Source organism: Microcebus murinus, chromosome 7 (assembly GCF_040939455.1).
Source record: "Microcebus murinus isolate Inina chromosome 7, M.murinus_Inina_mat1.0, whole genome shotgun sequence".
NCBI classification, from domain to species: Eukaryota; Metazoa; Chordata; class Mammalia; order Primates; family Cheirogaleidae; genus Microcebus; species Microcebus murinus.
The window spans coordinates 78,148,026-78,162,680 of NC_134110.1; the positions used below are offsets into that span (position 1 = coordinate 78,148,026).

A 14,655-nucleotide genomic window follows, 5' to 3' on the forward strand; every position below is an offset into this window, starting at 1 on the left:
GCTCATAGAAGAAACATTTATCTGGGTGGAAGTTTATGCTTGACTTAGCTTTCAGCCTGAAGGTTGTAATAGATGAGCGACTCTCTTCACCTTAAATCTATTTTTCATACGGTGGGATGACAGTCATCATCTGAAGTCATTTTTAAGTTTCCCAGAAGTGTGGAAAAACTAACCTAATCTTACTTTCATAACCTTTTTAAAGGGCAAAATTTTACTTGTGGTTTTGAAAATCATTTTTAAAAGGAGCTGCCACTCTCGACAAATCCAACTATTTAGGTTTCACAAGGACATGAAAGATCTGCCACTGGGGGATAAGAGTTTGTTGTATTTCTGCCCTGGATAGGGTTATGCCTCATGATTTGGGGAGCATAATTATGATTTTTCTGAAATATCTTATTTCAGAAATACTATTTTTCAGAAATATTTTTCTCAAAATTTTAAGAAACTGAATATAATGTCAAATTGGGCCTGGTTTTCTTTTTTTTTTTTTTTTTTTTTTTTTTTTGAGACAGAGTCTTGCTTTGTTGCACAGGCTAGAGTGAGTGCCGTGGCGTCAGCCTAGCTCACAGCAACCTCAAACTCCTGGGCTCAAGCAATCCTTCTGCCTCAGCCTCCCGAGTAGCTGGGACTACAGGCATGCGCCACCACGCCCGGCTAATTTTATATATATATATATTAGTTGGCCAATTAATTTCTTTCTATTTATAGTAGAGACGGGGTCTCGCTCTTGCTCAGGCTGGTTTCGAACTCCTGACCTTGAGCAATCCGCCCGCCTCGGCCTCCCAGAGAGCTAGGATTACAGGCTTGAGCCACCGCGCCCGGCCTGGTTTTCTTTATATAATTTTGCTGATACATGCAAAATAAAAAATGCTCTGGGTAGCTTTGGGGCTCAGGACTCAAGGGCTTAAGAGTTGTTGAGGCTCAGAAGAAACCAGACGCAAGGCAGCCGCTGGGTGGTTATGGAAAGATGCTCACTCCAAAGTCCACTCCTGCTCTTCCTCATCAGGGCTTCTCAAAGCGTCCAGCCAAAGCACGTGGCAGCAGGGCAGAAGGGAGTCTATCCACGGGAAGTAGACGGACTCCACCGACGCAAGTTTTTATTGCAAATTTCACATCATACTCAGTACTATTCTTAAGTTTATTTTAATATAAAGGAATGTGCATTTATTTAGTTTTAATATAAGGAAATGAGCATTCCTTTATATTAAACCTCCAGCACTCTCTAACCCCTCTTCTACTTTTTTTTCCTCTATAGCACTTCTTGACTCAGTTCACTTATTTTCTTTGATGGTTGTCTACTCCCTTCCCCAGTGAGGGTTATTTAGTTCACTGCTGCACACCAGCAGCAAGAACAAGGCCTGGCACTTAGCAGGACTCAATAAATAACACACAGAGTGAATGATGGAGTATTTGAGACGAGGATCTGTTGAATCGGACTGTCCTAGAAGGGGCGCCCCCTTTAGCCCGTGGCTCAGAGGCACACATTCTCATCCTCGGCAGCAAGCACACTCCTAGTTTTGGAAGAAAAAGAAATGCGTGACATTTAGGGAATGTGGGGGAGAGACGCAGCAAGTGACTCCTCCCCGCTTGCTTGGCATCATGAGATATTAATATTTCTTGACTTCTGAGCCCATGCCATGAGTGTAGTGTGTCATGAGCCCACATCATGAGATATTTTGTTGATTCCTGATGAATTAGGGCTTTTGATTTTATTCCCACTAAATGTCCTCTGATTGCACGAGGGTGGTCTTCAGTGGCCTGCTCTTGCTTGGACAACGCGTCCCTCAAAGCCCAGCTTAGGTCAAACTTCGGGGAAATTAGCCTTCATTTAATGATGTGAATACCAAGGCCACACAGAGGGCAGTCTCTCCAGCTCCATGGGGCCAGGCAATGGATGTATGTGGGATCTGCTGAAATGGCCTGAAAGAACAAGCAGATTTCAATGTGCAATATAGCAATTTTGAGAGAAAGTACAATAGTGGACCATCTTCCACTAAGCCACAAATACCAATCACTGATTCGCTTAACTCTGCCTTTCCTCTCAGTTCTCAGGAAAACATGTACTTTCTTTCATCTATAGCAATTTCAGACCCAAAAAGCTTTATCCTTGGTCTGACCATGGCCCCTTGACAAGATGCAGTTGGGCTTTAAAAGCACGTTTTCCTTGTTACTGACATTTCTGAGCTTACTTAAAAGAGAGCTACCTTGTTATTCTCCAAGAGTATCCTAAACTACCTTGTTGATATACCACCACCAACATATTTAGTATAACAAGCCCTTATATAGACCTTACTTTGTACAGGAACCCTTCCAAGCAGATAACATTTATTAACTCATTAACCTACAGAACAACTTAATTGTTAGATGGATACTACTATGATTTCCATTTTACAGATGAAGAAACTCAATCACAGAGAGAGGATGAGTAAGGCCATGTAGTCAGTAAGTTCCATTGCTGGAATTTGGGCCCAGGTGCTCCGGCTCCTGAGACTATGTACCTAACTACTAGCCCACCTGCCTCACACCTCTGTCCTCCTCTACCACCTTCCTGCTACCAGTCTGCCCATCTCTTACTCCTGATCTTGACTCTTCCTGGCCAGAGAAAGACCTGCTGCCTCTCTCTAAAATCATCTCTCAAACCAACCAAGCTAAGTTTCTTTCAATGGGGATGAAATCACCTTAAGGACCCTTCCCCATGCTTTGCAAACACCCACTGCTACTGATTCATTCACTTCTCAGCTGGCCCTAGCTATTCTGTGCTTTAATTAGACACACCCATCTCTTAAAATGCTCAAACTGTTTTCTCTCTCTGAATTCCTGAATGCAATGTTTACAAATAAAAATTCCAACCAGAAAAATGTCATGATCTAAATGGGGTTTTGGGAATGTAAATTAGGCGGTGGTGTCTGAAGGGAAGCAGGGGAGGGTGTGTGGGTGAGAAACTGGCTGTAGAATTGGGTGAGAAGCTGGATGTTTGTAAGTTGAAAGTTTGAAAGTTTCTCTGTTGGAAACTTTCACTTTTGAAGGCATATAATGCTGTAAGAGCTTTGGGAATGAAAAGGAAGGGGTGGATTCAAAAGACATTTCAGAGAGAACAATGGATTGGACTTGTGGGCAACTGCCTCCAGGGATAAGGTAGAGAAGGGAATTAAGATGATGCGGCTGTTTGGGGCCCGAATGGTTATAATGAGAGTGTCATTATCTGAAATAGGTATATCAGGAAGCTAACCTGATTCAGGGAGAACAGAGTACATGTTAGCATCTTCATCGGCATTCCTGTTCAACAGTTGGAAGACACCATAAGTGAGCATTTAATGAGTCCCTTTCAAGAGTCTAACAGGGCACATGATGTTAAATCTCCAACAATAATTAGCTGAGGGTGAGAACGCCTTTTACACTGGCCTCAAGGAGGTGCCTGCCAGAGTATTTGAGGAGTAAGATCCTCCTCAGCCCCTCCCCTACAGGGGTGGAATCTGGGGCATGATTTTGAATGTAAAGAGTGTGGCTTACTACATAGTCCAACCCCAAACAACCTCAAACAACTTTCTTCCTTCACACCTAAAAATCCTCAAAAAGTGGCAAAATCATTAGTTGTACGGCAAACCGGTTATGCGCTTGATTTCCAGGCTTGCTGTTACTTCATATTAATTTTTCAAATAACAAACTCCATCCTGAACCCCCATCCCTATTTGCTTCTTCAAAGGCCTGGGCAATGCCAGTAGATGGGCTACAGATTGGGCGGTGGGAGCAGAAAGCTTCTCGGAATTTAGCCATTGTCACCTGGCACTCGAGGTAGAAATGTGGAAGCAGACGCTGAGAGTTACAGACACAGTGCCAAGGCGGCTCAAGAGGCAGGGAGGGCCTAGGTCGGTGTGTGCGAAGAGGTTGGCAGACAATGTCCTGAAACGGTATTTTGAAAATCCAAAGGACTCTGTTGATTCGAATTAGGAATGGACCCCAAACCCCGGATAGGCGCACCTTCCCCCATGTCACACAAGCTCGGGAGTAGTCTCCGTGCACGTCGGCACGACCTGCAGCAAAGCTCTGCGTTCAAAGTCTAACTTTGGCCGACAACCTTACTTCTAGTAAAGTCTACACCCCTCCTGCAGAGGGAATAAGCCGCTGCGGGCGAGGCGTTTGCCCCGCGTCAGCGCCCAGCGCTCGGAAGCGCCAGGTTTTGGGAGGCCGTGGGTAGGGGAAACAAATCCAGTCCGGGTTTTGACTGAGCGGGGGGCCCGGAGGGCTGGAGGAATGGCTCGCGAAGAGGGGGGCGGCGGCGGAAAACACACAACACAAACAGCTCGCGCCGGAGGACGGCGGCGGTAGGCCCGGAGCGCGCGGGCGCAGCCGGCCGGGAGAGGCGCGCGCGGGCCCGGCGGCCGGCCGCATGGAGCGCAGCGCGGCCCGCGGCTCCCGGGCGGCGGCGGCGGCGGAGGCGGCAGCGCGCCGCTCGCTCACACCCACCCCCGCCCGCGGCCGCCGCGCCGCCCCGCCGTAGCCGCCGGCCGCCGGCGTCCCCGCGGGCCGGTCCAGCGAAGGCGGCGCCCGCGCCTCGGCAGCTGCAAGTCCGGGCGGGCGGCTCCTGCAGCCCCCGGCAGCCCCGCGCCCCGGGCGCCTGCGGCCACAGCGGCCGCCGCGGGAGGAGGAGGAGGAGGAGGAGGAGGAGGTGACAAACTCTCGGCTCCGCGGCCCGCGGCCCCGCGCTCAGGCATGCAGGCGCGGCGTCTAGCCAAGCGCTCCAGCCTGGGCAGCCGCCGGGGGGGCGCCGCGCTGCAGCCGGCCGGGCCCGCGTCCGCGCCCGCCAAGGAAGCCTGCCTGCCCGGGCTCCCGCCCCATGCCCCGGGCCCGGCCCCCGCCCCCGCCCGGGAGAGCTGGAGGCCGCCGCTGCCGCCGCCGCGCGGCGCTGGGACCGGCCCCCCTCGGGCCGCCGGGGCCGCCGCCGCCTCGTCGCCGGTGCTGCTGCTGCTCGGGGAGGAGGACGAGGACGAGGAGGGCGGGAGCAGGCGGCGGCGGGGGCTCGGGCGGGTGGAAGAGAAGCCCCGAGGGGGCGCGGAGGAGGAGGATGACGACGAGGAAGACGAGGACGAGGAGGTGGTCGTCGAGGTGGTGGACGGCGACGACGACGACGAGGATGGCGAGGAACGTTTCGTGCCCCTCGGACCCGGCCGTGCGGTCCCCAAGGGCCCGGCCCGCGGCGCGTTGAAGGTGCGTGCTGGGCGCGGCGGAGCGCGCGGATCCCGCCAGCCCGGGGAGGGAAGTGCCCGGGCCCGGGGCGAGGCGCCTGGCTGAGGCCGGGACTGGCGACCCGGAGAGACCCGGCCGGGAGGGGTGTGTCAGGCGGCGCCGGCGGCCGGGCGCGCGGGGCAAGGCGAGGGAACTGTTGATTGCTTGCGCCTCGGCCCCTGCACCTCTCCGAGCCGGCCGCTCCCCCTTTCCTCCGAGGCCGGGCCGGGTTCGATGCCCGCGGTGGGTGTCGGCAAAGGACGCTTCTCCCCGGCGGGGTGGGGAACTTGGAGATGGGACGAGGTAGGCGCCGGTTTGTGCCTGGTGGGGACTGACGAGGTAGGGGGGAGTGGGATTTTATTCCTCCCTAGGGAAGCAGGACTGTCCTCTTATCCCTATGTTGAGGGCTATGCAAGCTTATTGAAACTAGAAAGCAGCTTTTCTCGTCAATCTCTCGGCCCCTTCTTCCACCCCCAAGAACAATTGTTGATGAGCTTCCGTCACAGGCGCTGGAGAGGGAACCGGTAAAGCCAGCACAGCAGTAGCCTAGCCCTTGGTTTCTACGTGCATTGCACCAGCAGCCTTTGGCATTGCCCCTCGCCCTCCCGCGTTTAAACTCTACGTCGTTCAGCGTGTGAGGTTTTCCTTCCTCAAAAATTGCAATTAAGAAAAAAAAAGGAAATCGGAAAAATAAAGGGAGGGGGAATTTGGCACTTAAAATGGATGTGAGTTTCTGCTGAGAATTCTAGCGAAGTCCCCCTGTGCACTGAAGCACCGAGGAGAGATCTTTCCGTTTGTGTATCTTCAGGAGATAAGGGGTTTATTATTACACAACTGACTGGTTGGGCTTTCAGGCATGCGATTGGACAAAGCAAACCACGTTGAGGTTCATGCACGGTGTATGTTGCTAAGAAGTTTTGAGGGCAGCAAGTGGTAAGCGATGGAGTGAGTGATTTTTGTCCAGTGGTTCTTAAAATCAACCGAATAACTATTTACTGAGTTTTCAGAAGGCATTGGTATTTCAGGAAGAAAAAAAATACATAGACGAGTTTAATAAATAGAAACAAATCTTTAGGGGCTCACACAAAAAAGGTTAGCTCCTCAAAACTTGAAATTGCATTTCCAAGTAAGTGTTAAATCATCAGCAATTAGAATAGCCCAGAGTAGATATGGGTACAAATTTCCTTCCTAGACCACCCTGGAAGTACCAGCTCTGGGAGTGAGAAATTTTCAGCAAATAGACATTTGGGGTGATAGTTTTTGACAGCTGCTTGTTGAAATCCAAACCGTGACCACACTCATTACCATGATCTGCTGAAAAGCCTGCTTTGTATGGCTACAGGACAGAGCTGGGTTTGAAATTAAGTCACATGGTGTTAGTGACATGGAATAACAAAAGTAGTGACTCCTTGGCATTTTTGTCCAGAAATACTGAAAACGTGTCTTGTGGTTTGAATAGTGATTTTGCACAGTTTGTGATAGAAATATTAATAAATAATCTATGCTCTGTGATCGAAGCAAACCCAATGTAGGAAAAAAATCAGATCTATAAAAACCTCAGAATAACTGGGGTGTGATAATTCACATTGTCAAAAAATATTTTTCACATCTCCAAACAAATTTACATTCTTTCAAAATGGGCTTCATTTTATAACACTTTGGTTTGCTCACAACTTTTCTGAAACTTACGCAGTATATTGCGTAGTTTGAGGTATTATTTTAGTATTTTTTTTTTTACTGTTTTAAAGACATTGCATCTGAAGAGATTTTCTAATGGAATATAACAGGATAATTTAAATATAATGCATATAAGACTGTTAACATCTTACATCTATTCATGTATTCATTTATTCAATAAACACTTATTGAGCACCTGTTATGTGCCAGTGCTATAACACAGCAGTGGACACACCTTCCTGGTGCTCACATCTAGTGAGAGGTATCGGAGCAACAAACAAACAAATAAGCAAGCATGACACTTCGGGTTGTGATGCATCCTGTGAACAAAACAATGATGTTTGAAGTCTCAGAGGAAGAAGAGAAAGTTACTATGGGGTAAGACCTCTCTGACAAGGGGACGGTTTGATCTGAGATCTGAAACACGTAGCTTTGGAAGATCTTTCCAGGCAGAGGAAGTAGCAGTTGCAGGTCTTGAGGTGGGAAGGAGAAAAAGGCGAGTGTGGCTGGAACTTGGTAGGTATGAGATTTGTCAAAAAGGCAGACAGGCACCAGCAATATAGAGCCTGGTAGGCCTTTTGCAAGTATAGTGTGAAGTCTTTGGAACATGTTAAGCAGCAAAGGCATGCGTCTTTGTTTTCTTCAAAAGATTGTGCTGTGCGGAGCCCAGAGGACAGCAGTGTGAGCAGGGAGGCCAGCTGGGTGCTGTCCCTGCTGCAGTCCAAGGGAGAGGGGAAGGCAAGTTGGAGTTAGAGGTTGGCAGGAGTGGAGTTAGGAATGAGCATATTCAGAATCTATTGTGAGGATCAGTGTGTAAGAACTGCATGAGGGATTGATTGGGTGACGAGGGATGCAGGAAAGGGAGGAACCCAGGATGAGGCCCTGGGGTCCAGGTTGGTTAGATGTGCCATTCACTGAGACTGGGAAAACCTGGCAAGCAAAAATCAAGTGTTCTGTTTTGTACTTGGGAAGTCTGAGGTGGTGATCAGACATCCAGGTGGAGGTTGCAATTAGACAGGTGGATGTAGCAGCTAAGGAGAGAGGTCAAGCCTGGAGAGAGGAACTTGGGAGCCATCAGCATGTTGACGTCATATGAAGCTCGGGGACTGCAAAGAGAGTGCCCTGGGCCAAGAGACAAGAGCCTTGGGCCACACTTTGGGCTACTTAGGTTTGGGTGTAGGAGGAGAAGCCAGCAAAGAGGGTTGAGAAGTAGCAGCCAGGTAAGCAGAAGGAAGGAAAACTAGAATACATTTTCTAGTTCAGTAAGCCAAGAGAAGAAATACTTCTAAAAAGTAGGGAGTAATGAACTGTGTTGAATGCTACTGGAATATTGGATAAGGAAAGGAGAGAGACTTGTTCATTTGGATTAGATAATATGGAATTTCCTGCTGTCTTTGACACAAGAAGTTTCAATGATGTGCCCAGAGTGGGCTGAGCATCCAGTGGGAGGTGAGGACATAGGGGACACATATGAAACATTCTTTTTGACAAGTGTTTTTGGAAAGGAGAACAGAGGAGGGGGAGTAGCTAGAAGGCATATGGTCCAGGTTTTTCTTTTTAAGATGGGATACAGTAGACTAGTATAGTGACTAGAGCATGATGGGAATTATCTGGAAGAGGACAAGTGTATTAGTTTTCTATTGCCATGTAACAGATTACTACAAACTTTTTGCCTTCTAACAGTTCTCACAGTTTCTGTGGGTTAGGAGTCTAGGCTTCACTTAATTAGGCTTGCTGCTGAGTCTCACAGGCTGCAGTCAAGGTGTTAGGTGGGTTGAGTTCTCATCTGGGGGCTTGACGATGGAGGAATTCACTTCAGGCTTACTCAGTTGTTGGCAGAATTCATTCCTTGCATCTGCAGGACTGTGAGCCCCAGCTTCTTGCTGGCTCTTGCCTGGAGGCTGCCGTTAGCTCATAGAGCCCCTGTCCCCCCACCCCCACTTCCCTCAGTTCTTTGTCATGTGGGGTTCCTCAACGTGGCCTCTTCCTTCATTAAGCCGGCAGGGAGACTCAGGGCCTGCCCACCAGCAAGGCGTGGAGTCTTGCAACATTCAGTAATCACAGAAGGAATCCTCCAGCATCTTCGCCATATTCTGTTGGTTAGAGGTGAGTCACAGGTTCCATCCACACTTAAGGGGAGGGAATTATTCCAGGGCATGTATACCAGGAGGTGAGGATCACTGGGGGTCATGTTAGGGAGGAACCTCCATGCAGAGAGAAGAGGGAAACTGCAGGAGGAAAGTGCTTGAAAGCTAAAGGGAGGGGACTCGGAACTGAAGTAGAGGGTTGGCCTTTTGGACGTGTCTTTCACTGAACTGGAGAGAAGGTGGAGAAAACAAGGCCAGATGTGGGTATGGTTTCTATATTGGATGATGGTCAGCTGATGGTGCTTGTCTGATGGCTTCTGTTTTCCCTATGCAGCAGGAGGGAAGGACATCAGCTGAGGGTGCGGGAGATTTGAAGTGAGAGCCGAAGGCATGAAATAGTGTCGTGAAGAGTAGGAGAGCATGTGTGCTAGGCAATGACAAAGTTGCCAGCAATATCAAGTTCCCACCTAGGTTTGTGGTTTTACATTTACAGTGCAAGCCGTGTGTGTGTGTGTGTGTGTGTGTGTGTGCGCGCGCGCGTGGTATTTTCCCAACTTTATTCCATTGACTCTTTTTTTTTTTTGAGACACAGTCTCACTCTATTGTCTGGGCTAGAGTGCTGCAGCATCAGCCTAGCTCACAGCAACCTCAAACCTCCTGGGCTCAAGCAATCCTTCTGCCTCAGCCTCCCAAGTAGCTGGGACTACAGGCATGCGCCACCATGCCCGGCTAATTTTTTCTATATGTTTTTTAGTTGGCCAATTAATTTCTTTCTATTTTTAGTAGAGACGGGGGTCTCACTCTTGCTCAGGCCGGTCTCTTAACTCCTGACCTTGAGCGATCCTCCCGTCTTGGCCTCTCAGAGTGTTAGGATTACAAGCGCAAGTCCATTGACTTTAAGGTAGAGTGATAATAAAAATAATCCTAGCTAAATTTATTGAGTGCTTTCCATGGCCAGCACAAGTCCAAGTGTGTATTCTCATTTAAACGTCGTTACATATCCATGAGTCAGGCATTATTGTTATCACCCTTATTTTACAGAAAGGATAGCAGCTTACTTAAAGACACAGCTGTTCGGTGGCAGAGCAGGGGTTTGAACGCTGGGCAGTCTAACTCCAGAGCTGTCAGCCTTATGCATTATACTGCATTGCCTCTTGTAGAGAAAGAGGAGAGCTGGATTCAGCAGGGGTGGGGTTCAGCCAGGTGGGTGAGCAGTGCAAAGAGAGAGAGGGGCTTATTGTCGAGGGAGTTGGCAAGCTGTGACTATGATGATAGACCATGGGATGTACGAAAATTGAGGACAGGAGTAGGGCAAGGAATGGTGAAAAAGTCATGGGTCAGTGGGTTAGAGAAAAACAAATTAAATAATAAAATCTACAAAAGAATGGGAATGAAATCCATGACATTTGGGCTCCCGAATAATATTCATACAAATGAATGTTTGTTGAACCCTTAAGAGTCAGGAATCTATATGAAAAGGATCTGATGAGGATTTATTACTTGGGAGTCAGTATGGCTCCCACTCTCCAACTGAGGATACTGACTTAGAGAAGAAATGTCATACTTCAGGATGAATAGTCACAAGTGGGGAGCGTGGGTTTGCGTCCATAGCCTGTGTTTTAATCACTGACCTGGAATCTCCCTATATTTATTTGAAATTTACATGCCCCTTTATTTCCAACTGGATTTGGATTGGCTGAGGAAATAGAGAAGCTACTAAGTATATGAGATTGCTTTGTTATTATAGTGGACAACTGATTTAGGCTTTAAATGCGACAAGAGAAACTTTGTATTACATGGCTTTCAATTTCTGATGAGAGAAACTTTGTATTACATGGTTTTCAATTTCTGATGAAAGAAAGCTTTCCTATTTATTTGCAGTGGTAAGATTCTTGCACGCGGGCATGTGCACACAGAGACTATCTCAACCCCTCTTACCCCCCAACTAATCTCCTGGGCCCTTGTATAAGGTACACTAAGTAACTCAGTAAACAGTATCTTCAACTAGAGTTTAATTAAACAAACAAACAACAACAACAAAAAGGGCACTGTTTCAAACATAAGGAGGATTCAGTAATAAGTTGTAATTCAGTGAAGAGGAAACAGCAGTGGGCTGAGATATCAGGGCCCAGGCTGTGCTCTGCAATCCTAACAGTTCAGGGATATGAACACAAGAACCTGGAGAGGTTGGTAATGTGCTGGTAAAATAAGTATAGGAAAAACCTGGACACAAAAGACTGCTAGAAGTTCTACCAAGATTTCATCTCTTGAAAAACTTGGGAAGAAGGGCTTTTAAATGAGATAATGTATGTCAAAGTTCCCACTTCCAATGCTCAATAAATATTAATTGAATGGAATCTGCTTCTTGTGTGCCAGCTCTTCAGGGGTGGTTAACACATCTATTAGACTATCTTTTGAATATCGGATGACTTTAAGAAGCCTTTGGCAGGGACTGTGCAGCAAACACTGAATTCCAATTTCTAACAAGTATGTGTCTTGCAAATGGTCTGTGTTGGCTCGAGCAAAAGGCATATGCTTAAGATACCAGACAAAGTTGTCATTCATTGAATTGGAGACTGCCAGAGCTGGAAGGGAAACAGAGATTATCTAGTAATCTAATACCCTCATTTGACCACTGAGAGCACTGACACTATGCAAGGTGGAATGCCGTGTCCGGCTCGGGCAGCTAGCAAGTTAGGTGGGGCCAGGATTGGTTTTCTGGTCTGCCAACTGTTGCCCCCCTTTCTGCATTAGTTTCTTATGCTCAGGAATGATCTACAGCTCACACGGTCAGAGTTGTGGATAGAAAAATCGCAATTTTCTGAAATGATCTATCTCTCACTCACTGCTTACTACTATTTTTGGAATGCTTGTTCTTTGTAAAATACATCAGGTAGAGGTGGCCTTACAGGTGGCTGTGGTGTGTGATGGATCTGTGAATCCTGCTTGGGTCAGTCCCCATCCCTGTGAGGTTCCCAGGGTACATGTGGACTCAGAGGATGACAACAAATGGGGAAAGAGCCCCATTTCATTGTAAAGCAAGCTCCCATAATCCCTGGTATGGTGCACATAGTAAACTTGCCTAGGAGGTGTAATTAAAAGTCAACCCTTAACTAGGGCCTCTTTTTCTTCACCAAAATTTTACCACTTGTTGATCATGGAGTGCCCCATAACGCAAGCATTAGAGAAAAGAAAAGAGAGATTGAGAAGTCAGGCCCTGCCCTGAACCTGCTACCCCCTGCCACTTAGTAAGAAGCAGCCAGAGTGAGCCATGGTCCTGTGTGTGTTTGAGCCTTTAAAATTCTGGAGCCCTATTCATTAGGAGATTTGTTCTAATCAGGGTAATATGTCCTCCCACACCAAGGGGTCTTGGAGGGGAAAGGAATGGGTACCGTTTCCTCCTCACTTCAGTGTGTGACACATGAGGCAACCAGTCTTGTCACAATGACTTCACATAATGTTTGCTAAAGTCAAGCAAACCTGACCTTCTAGTTGCCCTGTGCAGTCTCATCTTAAGGTAACTCATGATTTCCATCAGGCTTTCTGAAATATCTGAGAATACTTGGAGACCCTTATAAGCAACCTTCTGGCCTAGCTGAATCTATGCTGTTGAAATATGGATGATTTTCTTTGTGTTTGTTGTTTATGCTTCTCATTTTCTCAGTGAGGAAATGTTTATTGAGGGCCACTGTTTACCAGGTTGCTGGTATGCAGGTGGGAAACAGCAGTAAATATCACTGCTTCCACTTCCAGGTGGCCTACAGGCTCACACATTCCTACCAAGTTGTCTATAGAGAGGTATGGAGTCTCTTTCCCCCTTTATACTTAAAAAGATCAAGATCTGCCCAGAGACCTTACTTGGTTACCACAATTTGGGATGTAATTTTGAAATGTATCTTTAAAACAATTATAGCCAAACAGTCCATAGGTAGAAGATTCTGTGGTTTGGCCAGGAGGTGATTCCTGAATACCTGGTCAAAAGATGAGTTTAGATCACTAAATTTGGGAAATAACCCTAGTTGCTCTTATTTACTGTATGAGATGGAATAGAATATAACCCTGAAATATGCGGTAGTGGAATTAAAGTGATTACATTCTTATACTTCATTGAAGACTCCGTTTTGGAAAATTCAGTGTTATAATTTATGTGTAGGAAACAGGCTTAACTCTAGAGTTTTAAAGGAGGGTCTGTAATTTGGGGGTCAGAACTTTGCAGTAACATACAAGAGGGGTTTGTTCATGTTGTAGAACACCTTGGAGCCTTGAGGAGCACAGAAGTAGCAGGATGCTGCCTGTGCGTTGCTCCAGGAGGGATAAAAACGTAAAGTGCCTTGTCTCTATGCTACACACAATGGTTACCAGTGACACGCTTGCTTTCTTTATGGTCTTGTCATAATAGAAGGTTGAATGAAAGTCAGAGCTCCCTGATGCACACTTACTGAGGATGGCTAGTTGAAATAAGTGAATGTCAAAAATGCTTCTGCATTTTAAATTAAGTTCAATTTTTAACACATAGACTGCCACACTATAAAAAGAAATTTTTTTCCCTGGGGCCATGGTGTTTTATTATAAAAACAGAATAAAAACTTTGAAAACAAAAGGATCCTTTCTAATTTAATGAAAATTTTGGGTTTTTTAAATTGTTCTCTGTACATGAGTTATATGCAATTCACACAGCAGTAGAATCAATTTTTACACTGCATGCTAATTGAGTTGTATATGACTCACAACATACTTATTGAATTTGTTTTGGAGAATTGAGTCTTCATATGTTTCATGAGGCTTTGGACTCAAAACTAGCGTGAGTTAAATACAACTCACATGGCAGTTAATGTGTTAAAAAAATAACTTTGTATCCTGATAAAACCTGCAGATAGGATAATTTGAGTCCATTAATATAACCTCTATTGTGACTGTGTTAGTAAGATCGGAGAGAACAGGCTTGGGTCAAAGCAGGTGATCCTTCTTGCCATACCCTACCCCACAGATGAAATATAGCACAATTCTGGATTCAAATTCTGGCTTTTCCACTTGCTAGCGGTGTGGCCTTATCAAGTTCCTTACTGTCTCTATGCTTCTGTGTTATCATCTATAAAACCAGGATAATATTATTCCATCCTTGTTATTGAATATGGCCCAGGGACCTCCTGAAATTAGACATGGTTGGTAGTTTATTTTGGTTTCAGAAAGGAATCATTCGTAAAATTTTGTGCAAGGATCCCACATCCTACAGTTATTTTGATTGCTGCAACCTCTTCCTTGTTCATGCTACCAAGGTATTTCAGAGAGCTGCTTCCTGAAATGACTTCATTCATCTGAACTCTGTGGTGTTCCATCATAATATGTGGTAAGCTTTAATCTTCCCTTTCAGCTCAGGAAGCTGTGAGTCATTTATCTACCTGTGCAAAAAGGACAGAGACATTTTATCTCTTATGTTCATCAGTCTGTTCAGATCTCTAGCTCTTGTATTGGAGAAAACCTGGCTACTATCCAAAACGGTAGGTAAGAAAGGCTTACCCCACACACTGAATCCGTTTTTCTGTAAGCTGCTGTGGAAATAAAATGATGTCACCCTCCAACTTTAACTTACATGTGGCTGAGAACCTCTGAGGTGGGGGTTTTCCCTTCCCACTCCTGTATGTTGGTATCTTGAACTTCTGTTTGGTGA

At 46.5% G+C, this 14,655-nt stretch overlaps 1 protein-coding gene across 1 annotated transcript in view; it reads left to right on the forward strand.

The window, feature by feature from the left end:
* Positions 1–4,676: 4,676 nt before the first annotated feature.
* Positions 4,677–14,655, forward strand: part of ZNF704 (zinc finger protein 704) — a 224,017-nt gene continuing 214,038 nt past the window's right edge. Inside the window, exon 1 of the mRNA XM_012739991.3 lies at positions 4,677–5,205. Coding sequence (XP_012595445.2) covers positions 4,711–5,205 — 495 coding nt within the window. The 5' untranslated portion in view covers positions 4,677–4,710. The remainder of the gene's footprint in view (positions 5,206–14,655) is intronic.